This window comes from Antechinus flavipes, chromosome 3 (assembly GCF_016432865.1).
Source record: "Antechinus flavipes isolate AdamAnt ecotype Samford, QLD, Australia chromosome 3, AdamAnt_v2, whole genome shotgun sequence".
Classification (NCBI taxonomy): domain Eukaryota; kingdom Metazoa; phylum Chordata; class Mammalia; order Dasyuromorphia; family Dasyuridae; genus Antechinus; species Antechinus flavipes.
Window position 1 is genome coordinate 416,478,850 of NC_067400.1, and position 12,922 is coordinate 416,491,771.

Consider the following 12,922-nt stretch of genomic DNA (forward strand, 5'->3'; position numbering starts at 1 on the left):
TAGATAAATATGTATTTGTATGTACTTAAAATAATGTGGATCTTTGCTCATGGTTCATATAAACTTGACCATTTTGCATCCTTCCTTAAATTAAAGTCTTCCAAAAATCAGATACCACATCTTCTCCATAGAGGCATAGATTCAGAGCTGGAAGGATCCTAAGCAGCTATTTAGTCAAACTTTGTATTCTATAGAAAAATAAATAGAACCCCTTCATTTTATAAATGACAGGATATTTTGATTGATTTTTTAAATAATGTTTTTTTTATTTAATGAGGAAAATGAGACCACAGGAGATTTCCACAGTGGTAGAGCTAGGATTTTAACCCACTTCATTCCAACTCCAAAATTTAATATTTTTTCCACATAACCTCTCTTGATTGCAACATTTATTTAGTACTTTAAGATGTGCCAAGTGCTTTACATATATTATCTTGTTTGATCTTCATAACAACTTCATAACTTCATAACAACAAGTGGATGCTATCATTATCCCCATTTTACAAACGAGGAAAGTGAGGCTGAGTTTTAGCAACTGACTCAGAATCACACAACTAGTCAACATCTAAAGCAGGATTTAAACTCATCTTTTCTGTTTCCCAAGTTCCTACTCCATGCAATATACCACCTAGCTGTCTTAATAGTGGTATATTGAGTGTCATGGAGACTTTATTTGTTGCTATTAATTACAATGAAAATATGAGATATCATATTGTCTCTCTCTCTCTTTTTTTAATGCTTCAGGACCTCTTCCACCTCCTCCACCTATAAACAGAAATGGCAGTGCTTCCCGAGCACTGCCTTCTACACCTCAATTGCCTTCCAGAGGTGGATTAGAAAACCAGAGAAGTAGCCCAAGACCTCCTCTTCCACCAGACAGACCTGGCTCTGGAGCTCCACCTCCCCCACCACCTTCATCTTCAATGAGAAATGGCTTTCAAGACGTATCATGTGAAGGTAAGATATGATCCCCACCTATTTTATGTCATTTGACCTGTATAATATGCAAATCATTAATAAATAACTTAATTCCCCCCACCATCTCAGTGATTTTAGGGTCTCTACAGTACATCACCCACAAAGACTTAAAACTAAAGATAATAAAGGCAGAAATAAAAGGCAGATGATTTTCTCTTGATTTGTATAATCTTTGTTTGCTTCCCATTGTAGCAAGATGGAGAATTATGAGATTCTAGGATCCTAAAAAACTGACTTTTCCTCCCCATATTACTTTATTGTAGACAGTTTGCAAAAAAGAAAGAGGCCAAAGAGATCTTCCCCTTAATAAATGCCATGGTTATGTCAATGAAACATGCTCCTTTGGATATGACTCTGGTACCCCAACCCAGCACTTTCATTTCTTTTGTAGCTGAAATCATAATTAATCATAATTCTGTGAATCTATCGGATATAGCTTCCTTAGGTAGTATTAGGTTGATGTGCTAGTTAGCAAACATCTTTTTTTCCTATTCAAAAAATATTTATTTGGCAATTAAATATGCAGTTCACAATACTAGGTGAAATTAGAAAATTAGAAATACAAAGATCATTTAGAGGGAAAAGGAATCTCAATCTCCATCTAGTCTAATCTCTCTATTTTGTAGGTAAGGAAATTGGGGCCCAGAGAAACAATTTGTCAAGATCAGCAAGACCCCAGCTTCTTTTCTTTTGTTTATATACATATATAATTTTTTCCAGTTACATGTAAAACAATTTGGTTTTTTTGTTTTGTTTTGTTTTTTACATTTGTTTTTAAAACTTTGAGTTCCAGATTCTTTCTCTTCCTCATTGAGAAGGTACATGTGAAGTTATGTAAAACATTTCCATAAAAGTCATATTGCAAAAGAAAACAAAGATCTACCCAACCCCCAAAAAAATCTTAAGAAAAATATGCTTCAATCTGTATTCAGACACAATAAGTTCTTTCTCTGAGTATGAAGGGCACAAGTCCTTCAGAGTTGGATTGTTGTATTGCTGAGAATAGCAAAATCATTCACAGGTGATCATTCCACAATATTGCTATGATTTTGTCCAAAGTACATTTTATTTTGCATGAGTTCCTGAAGGACTTTTCAGGTTTTTCTAAGAGTATCCTGCCCATCATTTCTTGTAGAACAATAGTATTTCATCATAATCACATACCACAGTTTATTCAGCCATTCCTAAACTGATGGACATCCCCTCTATTTCTAATTCTTTTCCCTGAGAAAAGAGCTGCTATAAATGTTTTTGTACATATAAAATTTTTTTTATTTCTTTTGGGATTCATGCCTACTAGTGGTATTGTTAGGTCAAAATATATGCATGGTGCAAACATAATTTAATATATGTGCTACATTGAATGTTTGTTAAAATGCTGTTAGCTTTCTTTTATATACATAAATCTAAAGTAGTTTGTGCCCAATTTTGTCTGAATTTAATTCAGTACCTTTGGTTAATTCTTGTAGCAGATTGCCTAGTATTGACAATACCATTTGATTTTCTCTCAGATGAGTGGGAAAGCAGATTTTACTTCCATCCACTATCTGATTTGCCGCCTCCAGAGCCATATGTACCGATGACCAAGAGTTACCCCAGCAAAGTGGCAAGAAATGAAAGCCGAAGTGAGTATTTACCTAAATGCGCTTGAGTGATTTAAACTTGGGCTTACTGGAATAGGTTTTATTGTTGGTAACATCAGGTTGCCATTACTCAAGGGGGAGATCTATCAGATGGGGAAAGAGATGAAGAATTTTCTTTTGGGACACTTGAATTGCTTATCCTCTAGTAATTAGATAATTTCCTCATAAAATGAGGATTCTGAATATATTCAGTGTGTCCTCCATAGACAATTCTTTTAATAAGTTATCAATTTAGTATGCCTGTGATTTCCTAGTAAATTGAAATTTTATTAGATTGTATGCTTCAGTAATTCCATCTCCATTTTGGCCTATTTAAAAAGGCTGCACAAAATAGAGCCATTTTCTTTTCAAGAGAGAAGAAATATATTGGTCAAACTTTGTATTAATTAAAATAGTAACTCCCTTTCATATAGTCCTCTTTACTACGAGATGCATAAATGTGAAAGACTAGAAAATATGAGTATGAGTAAACTCAAATTTATGAAAGTAACTGTAATTTTAAGATGAAGCAAAGTGCTTTCCAAGGAAAAGCTAGAATTGAATGGGCTAGCAACAGCATGCATGATTAGAAGGATATAAATGTAAAAGCTGAAGGAGTTAGCGGCTGATTTTTTGGGGAGGAGGGAGGAATGAGGGAGAGGAAGAGGAAGAGATGACTGAAGTTTGGAATCAGGGTGATTGTTGATGCCATACACAATTTGGGAGAAAGAGCATATTTGAGTGTAAAACTCATTATTATCTGGCTATCTTAACCCTAAACACGGCACTATCTCAGATCCATTCCCAGAAATAAATGAAAAAAGCTTTTAAGAACCCTGATACAGCTATCACTAAACACTTCCACTAAAAGTAAATAATTTTATCCATAGAGTAAGCCATGTCACTCAGAGTCCATTTATTCTTCCTGACCACATAATTCTTCATAAGTTTGGTTAATTAGTTTTCCACCACCTCCTACAGATTAGAGCTAGCAATAATGAGTGACAAGTTCTTAAAAGCCTGAACACTGACATTGAATAGAGGTGACAGGTGACAATCTCATGTCAAATGAAAAGACAAAAAAACTAAAAAGTAGACTTAGATTTGTGCTAGTTATTAATACACAGAATAATAGATGATAATAATAGCTAACATTTACACAGCACTTACAAGATGCCAGGTACCATGCTATGAGTGCTTTAACACTTATTATTTCATTTGATCTTAACAACCCAGGAAGGTATCACTATTACATCCATTTTACAGATGAGGAAACTGAGGCAAAGAGCACTTAAGTGATTTGCTCAAGGTCATACAGCTAGTGTCTGACACTGAATTTCAACTCAGATTCAGGGGATCTGTTACCTCACTGGTAACACTAAGATAGCAAGGTTTAGGGATTCGGATCTATGATTTAGTACTCCCAGAGAAGTTTCTTCTACTGAGGCAGGTTGTCACTTTTTCAGCAATGTATAATCTTAAAGATCTGTCTAGAACACTCAATAGTTGTGACTGGTCCAGGATCATGCAGTCAGTGTGTATCTGACTTAAAATTTCTAACTTTCAGTTAGAACTAAGAGCCGGGCTGCTTGGCCCCAGCCCTACTTCACTATCCCCTGCACCACACCAACTCTTCCTGAGTTACCAAGAAAAAGTTAAATGACATTTGGCACTCCCTATTTTGTAATGTTCTTTTTGGTTTTCTGGAGGTCTCTGGGGCAGCCTTCTTTTCAGGGTATTCAGATCCAAAAGTCTTTATTGTCTCCTTCACCTGGTACTCAACTAGGTTTCTCGTAGCCTTCAGAGGTTCTTGATTTCAGTGGAGAAAATGCAGGAGGCCAGGATAGACATCATCCAGCTGATGAAGATGGAAATGAATCTCTCTCCTTGGCTCCGAGAGCTTGAGCTCCTGCCTCCAGTCCGCTTGTCTTCTCTCACTCTCACTCTGGCTGAGGCTCCCAGCTTATATGCTGTACAGAGTATAAACCAATCATTATATCACTAGAAAATGATTATTTGTTGTAAGATTAAATCTTACTGAACTAGAGAACTATTAATCACCATGCTAAACTAGATAACCATTGTATCATCAATTCCACTGACTTAATACCCTGTAAGAATCCTCGTTTCAGAATTCTGGCCCATAACACTATTTAAGAAGAGTGATTAATATGTTTTAGGACTATTTTTGCCAAAAAATATTTTAAATCAAATGAATTTCAAACACTTGGAATTCACTTATCAGGACAACTCATTCCCTGACAATTCCCCCCAAATGAGATAACACCTTGTCAGACAAATATGGGGCTTGTAGTTTTTGGTAAGAAATAATCTCTGAATGAGGTGTAGCCCGGCCATTATTAGCATTCTTATAAGAGAGAACTTTGATAAGAAGATATGTCTTTCCTTTGGGGCTACTGCTATGTCTGGGTTTATTTAAAGGAATTAGAATTTTGTGTTCCAGAGTAGAAGGAGAGCCTGAATATCTTCCCTGATTTCATCAGAACATTCTTAGTCCAGTTAGAACATGATCTGTGTATTTAAATCAATTGCCAAGCCATCTTCCAAACTGAAAGAAAAAAATTGCGCCAAGGGTGCCACGTCACTAAACCTCTTATCCTTGTCCTCCCTGACCCCCAGGTAACTTTTTAAGACTATTATTTAGAACAGGGGTGCTCAAACTACGGCCTGTGGGCCAGATGTGGCAGCTGAGGATGATTATCCCCTCACCCAGGGTTATGAAGTTTCTTTATTTAAAGGCCCAAACAAAGTTTTTGTTTTTACTATAGTCCAGCCCTCCAACAGTCTGAGGGACAGTGAACTGGCCCCCTATTTAAAAAGTTTGAGGAGCCCTGATTTAGAGATTAGTTGCTTATGGAGGGACTTTCTACACTGGAGGTACCCTATACTCTGCAGGCCAAAGCAAATGTTTGGTGTTTTATGGACATTGTCCTAATAAAACATAATTGGAGGGGGGGATACATAATGACTCATTGGTCATATGTTATTATCTGTGCCAGCGAGTGAGCAATTCTTAGATATCTTTGTTTTCCCCACATAGACAGCAAAACCTCACAGGAGCATAAGTTCATAGTTGTAGAAGTAAGAGGGACTTTAGAGAGACCTCAAGGTCAATCCTCTCCTTTTTTTTACAAGTGAGAAAACTAGGACCCAGAGGATTTAAGTGATTTGCTGAAGGTTACATAGCTAGTAAGGTTTAAGTTGGAACCAAGTTCTTTCTGATTTTAAGTTAAGCACTCTCTACTATGCTAATTCCTGGAGGAAATTCGGGTCTATTGCTGTATCTCATTTTGGGTTACCAAGTGGGATGTGTATTGAATAACAACAAAATATAACTTTGTTAAATTCAGCCCATTTTTAAAAGCTCCCTGAGATGGCTCTCCTGTGATAGACACACACAAACACACACACACACACACACACACACACACACACACACACATATCTTGGTGTCCCTGTGACAATTCCTGAGAATTCCTTATTAGTTTATTAGTCCTATTTTGTGAGGAAAACAAATGCTCTCTTCTATTTCCAGAAACCCAGTTCTAATAATTATAATAAATATCATTTATATAGTACTTTAAAGCTTACAAAATGTTTTTACATGTGTTATGAGATAATGATATTTTACAATTGAGGAAACTGAGGCAGGCAGATATTAAATAACTTGCCCAGGATGACACATCTAATAAATATCTCAGACAGTTTTGAACTCAGATTTAATCCCATGTATTACTATGATTAACTATTATTGTTAGATATTACTAAGTTACATAAACACATTACTATACCAATTAGTTTACTCTGTATCCTAATATATTCTTTTATATTCTCATTTATCAAAAAAGGGAGCAACTAGCATAACTATTAAGATGCACATTTTAGGGGATGAACAGAAAGCCAGGGATCAGTAATAGGGGCATTTAACTATAAGCCCATCTGCCCTGTGACCAGAAGCAATCCTATGGATTTTAAAAGATATTATTCTGGTATTATATCTGATGGCTGATCATTCTTAAGGGATTTCCATATTTTATCTTGACATTATAAATGCTTAACAAATATTTATTGAATTGAATTGGCAAGGAAATATCATTGGCTTGTACATATGCTCAACAAGTCAATAGACATGGTAAGTCACCTTGTCTATTCAATAACATATTTTTAAGCCCCTGTTATGAACAAGGCACTGGGTTAGACACACTGCTTCCCCAAACCCTGCCTTTAAGGATGCTAGAATCTACTTCTGCTTCACTCATTTTTTACTGACATAACTGTGAGTTTGCTTAAAATGTTGGGTCAGCAGTCTATAATTACACAATTGTCCCTTTATTTTTGTGTGAAAGAAATTTAACATTCTAACCCACTTCTTGATTTTTCCTTTCTCTTTCTTTTTCCTCCCTTCATCTTTCAAGGTGGCTCCAACAGGAGAGAAAGAGGAGCTCCCCCACTTCCCCCAATCCCCAGGTGAATGGGATGGCCAACCTCCCCCAGCCCAGTTGCTGTATTTACCTGAACTGAAGAGCTGCTTCTCTTGTCACCGTTGGAAAATCAGCCCCCTCACCCTACCCACGTTCTTGCCTCTTTTTTGTGTCCTCCTTCGAGTGGCTAAAGGGTAAAAGGTGGGGCTATTAGGATGCATGTGGATTTTGTGGATTTACCACAAATCAAGGAATAAAATACACCTAGAGTTTATGACCAGTACATACATATATATTGTGTGTGTATGTATGTATACATGTATAAGTATATATATGTATACAAACATACATGTATTACCTTTAAAACTATTGCTTGCTTCAGGTGTTACCTTCAGGTAAAGCCTCACATGACAAATTGGCAAGTGATGAGAGTTTTGAAATTCATGTTAGCCGCTTCTAAAAGAAATCTGAGCATTTACTGCCTATTTGCCTTAAACCTGTACTTCTTAAAGTATATTCACTCACCTCAGAATGTCTCTTTCAAAAAGATACTTGCTTATTTAATTTTTCTCCCCATCCTTGCATGCTTGGCTTACTTCCTACTTTTATGAACCACAGACCACTTAGGGAGTTTACTGAGTTCCTGCTCAAATACTGCTTTCATCTCAGCATATTCAGCCCTTGGCAATCTAAGGCAGGGTGTGCGAGATAGAGGATTATGCTCTTAAAGACATCTCTCTCTCTCTCTCTTTTTTTTTTTTTTTTTTTTTTTTTTTTACAACAGTGTACCACAATCCCACTTAAAAAAAAAAAAAAAAAAAGACAGCCAATAAATGCTTTAATAATTAAAAATTAAATAAAAAAGAAGTTAGTATCCCATATTCCTTGTTAGAGAATTGACAGCTAAATATTGTTTTCCCCTCTTCTCCCCAAACACACACATCATTGGCCAAACTTTAAATTCATAAACTTGGTATTTCAACATAGAATTTAGTCTGGTATAGTTTATGTTCATATGGAAAGTAGCAATTGAAGAGAAACTGGAGGTTTATGAGACTCTCTAGCTCAGAGCTAGCTGGTTATTCCATATGTATGTCTGCTAGATTCCTTCCATACCAGTCTGAAGCAACTTTTGTCTTTCTTTTTTTTTTTTTTTTTTTTTGAGGCAGTTTTCATGAAATTTGCCTCGTATAAATCCAAATGATGACCCAGAGTGAAAGGGAGAAAAAGTTAGGAAAATGTTGCATCAAATGCTATTCTCTAAAAATGTGTAAAAAGAGAAACAGATTTGAAAGTAAGCATAAGAGCCTTGAAAATCCAAGGCTGAGGCTTATTGAAAAAAGAGCATTTTGAAGGAATAGAGCACTGGAAAATGAAAAATATTTGTTAAAAAAAATTTATAAGAAGGAACCCATTATCTGAGAGCTCTGTGGATGAGGCTTAGATAAGAACTATAGGAAAAGCCAGATGTTCCTTTTTCATACAATTTTGTTTACAAAACCTTAATAAAAATTTTTATCTTAAGATAGAACAAAGGGGAGTGGAAGGGAAGGGAAAAAAAGTTTTCATCTAAATATTTTATATACTTGGTTGTGTCTAAAATTGTTTCATATATTTGTTGTTTTTTAAAAGCACATTAATAATAAGCATATATAGATCTGCCCAAATTTTTATTACAATATCAATTTATTATTCACAAGTTACTGGCTAACTAAAAAAAAATCCAAAGACAAATTGAAAAGATTTATTCATGTTTATAGAATAAAATATTCTCTCATTTATGTCTATATACCAGGGGTATATAATGAATTATTAAGTTACCATTTTGAATTCATTGTGTTTTTTATGTGTCTCCTTGCCAAAGTCTTGGATTTGACACATGATTGGTTGTTCTTCACTCTTCTGCCTCACACATATCTGCCAGGCAGTAAATGCTGTTTGCCTGCCCTGAAAGATTCAAGGACTGAAGAGTTATTGCAAGGGCTGGGCCCAATATGTCCAAAAGTGTATTTTTGTTATGATCTATGATGTTTGGGGAATTCATCTACTGAACTAAATCATCTTATTTTGAAAAGCTCAGAAAAGATGTACCTGGAAGAGTGGAAAGAGCATTGTCTCTGAAATCACAAGAGTGGGTTCAGACCCCTACTTTCAATTTACTTCCCCAGGCTCTCAGATTACTCATCTAGAAAATAAAGGGATTAAAATAGATAGCTTCTGAGTTGCCTACAAATTCTCCCTATGTATGGTCTTATTCTTTGAGCTGATTTTGACAATATAACATCCCTATGATGAAGACTAAAATCAAGCTTCTGAAAGTGTGGCCCTTGGTCTTCATTGTAAATATATAGAAGAGAAAAACTTGCAAGAAAGAAAATGGTCCAGATTTTGTGAATGGAGCAAATACTCAGTCCATTGAATTCTATATCCTAGATGTAGCATAAGTTTGAGCATCTCAACTCAAAGTCGCCAATCACTTGGAATTAATACATTTAGAATGTATTTTTTAAACAATTGAATCTTCCAGTATTCCAAGGATCTCTTGCTTGCTTTCTTTAAAAAAAAAAAAAAAAAAAAAAAAAAGGAAAGAAAACAAAATCCTTTTTCTAGCCAAAACTTCTCATAGCATCTCTATGGTAAAACTACAAAAAGAAAAGAAAAAGAAAATACTACTGCAAAAGATGTAAAAATCAGCATTTTTTTCTTCCCCCAAATCTGAGATTACTATGTCTGTTTTCATTTTCTATAAAGTTTTAGCTATATTCAAGATGCAATACAGTATTTTAACATTCATTATATCATTTTATATTAAAGTATATTTACAGTATTAAGATTCAGTATTCAGTATTTATTTCACTATGCATTTTGTTTAGTAAAAAAAAGGTGAAGAAAAAAAAGTTTACTCCATTGGTGCCTTACTTTGTGATTTTAATGAAATCAACTTTTTTGTGTCTATAGCATATTAGTAAAAAAAAAAAAAAGTTAGGCTTTGATATTTCAAACTTAATACAAAGTATGACAATTTCTTTTGTTCTGTTAGTAGCACAAATAAGGGTGCTTGAAATGCCCAGTGAAATTCACTTTTTCCTACTTTACAGTCAGGAACTGTGGAAGGGCAAATGGTAAATTGTTTTCATAGCACTGCACTGTAAACATGCACATTTTGATATCTGTTTCTTGTTGAGTAGCTTAAATGATGGAGCCCAATCTTTTTTTACAGTGATCTACGCTTTTAAAAATTAGCTAGGTAATAAATAAAATCAGAATGATCAAACGTAAGTTGGTGGTTTTTCTATAAATATCCATATAACAACAGGGGGAAATTGTGTCCATTTTCTGCCTTCTACCATTGAGTCAGGTCAGGTTCCCCACAGAAACACAAAATACATATGTGCAATTGGGTTAGTATTTCTGGCACTCCATTCTCATCTCTCTTTGTTTGGGGTTTGTTGTTGTTATTATTGTTTGAAGAGCGATGTCTGTGTGGGAAGTCATATGTGAAAAATTTTTAGAGCAGATGCTCATGTCCTCCTAATATAATAATACTAGAAACATAGGACAAAAATAAATTTGGCAAACTGGAATTTTTACAACATCAAGAGCAAGTAGAGAAAGCCACCTAGCTTTGTTGGTCTGACCTCCTGAAACTACATTATGAGAGCACATGGGCAAGAGTGACATAGTCAAGAGAGGCATAAATGGGGTGGCAACAATTTGCATGATTGAAGGGAGCGTACATATCAGTGAGATCACAGATTTATGAGATTATTAGAGTGATGAAAATTTCAATAATTTGAAAATTATTATCAATTCAGTATTAATTATAGCTAGGTATATAGCTGATCAGTAGCAAGATCACAAATTTAAAAAAACAGATAAAAATATAACAAAAAGCCAAAAAAAATTTTAATTTTTTGAAAAATAGCAAGCAGATCATAATCAATTTTTTTTAATTTTTAAAAAATAAGCAGATCATAGACAGTCAAAATAGAAACATATTTCCAGGCCTATCATAAGTCAATTTGACATTTATATGGACAAAGGTCTGTATACATGTTTCTTCATTTTCAGGAACAGACTTACGCTAGCATCTTTTTTCCCCATTACCTAGAGCAGTGCCCAAAAGCTTGTAATGGGGCCTTCATAAATTAAGCCACTAGGTGGCGTAGTATGCAATGTATTGAACCTGGAAAGCCAAAATTCTTCTCTAGTTATTTCCAAGCTGTGTGACCACTAGTCAAGTTACTAAACTTTTTTTAGACTCAGTTTCTAAATCTGTAAAATGAAAATAAGAAAAGCACCTGCCTCCCAGAGTTATTTTATCAAATAAAATATTTGTAAAGTGCTTTGGAAATCTTAAATGCTATATAAATGCTAATTATTATTTTTATAACTAGTTGTTGATTGATACTCTGCTTGTGCAGATGGCAATATACCCACACTTTTTTTAGTATTGGAATTTTTTAGTAAAATCTTTTAATGGAAAAAGGGAAATGAAAACAGATCTTGTAAGTTGATTCATTTCCCCCTATACCTTTCCTTCCTCAAAAAAACCCAAAACAAAACAAAAAACTTCAAAGCTGGTAATCTGAAATCAGTTCACCTTTGATCTAATCATCAACATTCCAGCACTGTACACAATGAAGTCTGATGTAAGGAACAGCTCTAAGGCCCTGCCTGAGCTCTCAAAGCAAGAAAGACATGTTCAGTTTGCAGTCACAGGTTTATTGAGTTGAAAGAGGCACTCAAGATCATTTCATTAAACCCTATCATTTACTGATAAGGAAACTGAGATTCAAAGAGTTTACATATTATTAAAGGTCACAAAACCTGTTAGTGACAGAAATCACAGACCCTCATGGTGAGAGGGAGTTTCAAAGGCCACCTATGAATGGAATCCTTAAGCGTAGAGATTTTTTCTTTTGCATTTTTGTCTCTAGTGTCAAGTCAGACACACTAACTTGACTCTAACAAAGTGATGACATTTTGGTCCTTTTCAGAAATGAAGGAAAACAACCAACCTAGTATATAGCAGATACTTAAAAAATGCTGTTTGCACTGAATGCACTCCAATCCAAACTTGTCAAAGAATCCCCTCTATAACATACTTGACAAGAAGACACAGCCTTTGCTTAAACACTTTCAGTGAGGAATCCCCTATTTCCTCCTAGGATTGTGCGTTCCTTTGTACAGCATGAACTTGAATCCTTTCACGATATATGTTATCCTTCTCAGGATGATCTTCAAGTTATCAATGTCTTTCCTAAAATGTAGGATGGAGACCTGGATATGTCATGTGTGTTCTGACCAAAAGACTGTGAATACTATTATATTATTAGTCCTGGATAGACTTCCCTTAATGTACCCTGAGATTGCATTAGCTTTCTTGGTTGCTAAATCACACTGCTAAATCAGTCTAATAATAATAATAATAACTAGCAATTATTAAATACTTACCATATGCTAGAAATAGTGGCTTTTACAGATATTATCTCCTTTGATCTTCACAACTGATGTTATTATTCTTTCCATTTTACATTTTACCTTGAGAAATCTGAGGCAAACAGATTAAGTGATTTGCTGAGGGTCACACAATTAATAAATGTCTAACAACTCTGAGGTACCACTACAAACCTCTCAGATTGGTTAAGATGACAGCAAAAGATATTGACTAATGTTGGAGGCCATGTGGGAGAACTGGGACACTGATGCATTGTTGGTGGAGTTGTAAAGTAATCCAATCATTCTGGAGAGCAATTTGGAACTATGCCCTAAGAGTTATCAAACTGTGTGTACTTTGTGATCCATCAGTGTTTCTACTGGGTCTGTATCCCAAAGAGATCTTAAAGGAGAAAAAGGGACCCTCATGTGCAAAAAATG

The 12,922-nt window shown here is 34.9% G+C and overlaps 1 protein-coding gene across 8 annotated transcripts in view; it reads left to right on the forward strand.

The window, feature by feature from the left end:
* The window catches only part of WIPF1 (WAS/WASL interacting protein family member 1), a 173,278-nt gene extending 162,957 nt beyond the window's left edge, over positions 1-10,321 (forward strand). For all 8 annotated transcript variants that reach the window (XM_051986176.1, XM_051986175.1, XM_051986181.1 and 5 more), the window contains 3 exons: positions 745-957; positions 2,490-2,603; positions 7,037-10,321. In XM_051986176.1, coding sequence (XP_051842136.1) covers positions 745-957; positions 2,490-2,603; positions 7,037-7,092 — 383 coding nt within the window. In that variant the 3' untranslated portion in view covers positions 7,093-10,321. The remainder of the gene's footprint in view (positions 1-744; positions 958-2,489; positions 2,604-7,036) is intronic.
* Positions 10,322-12,922: the final 2,601 nt, after the last annotated feature.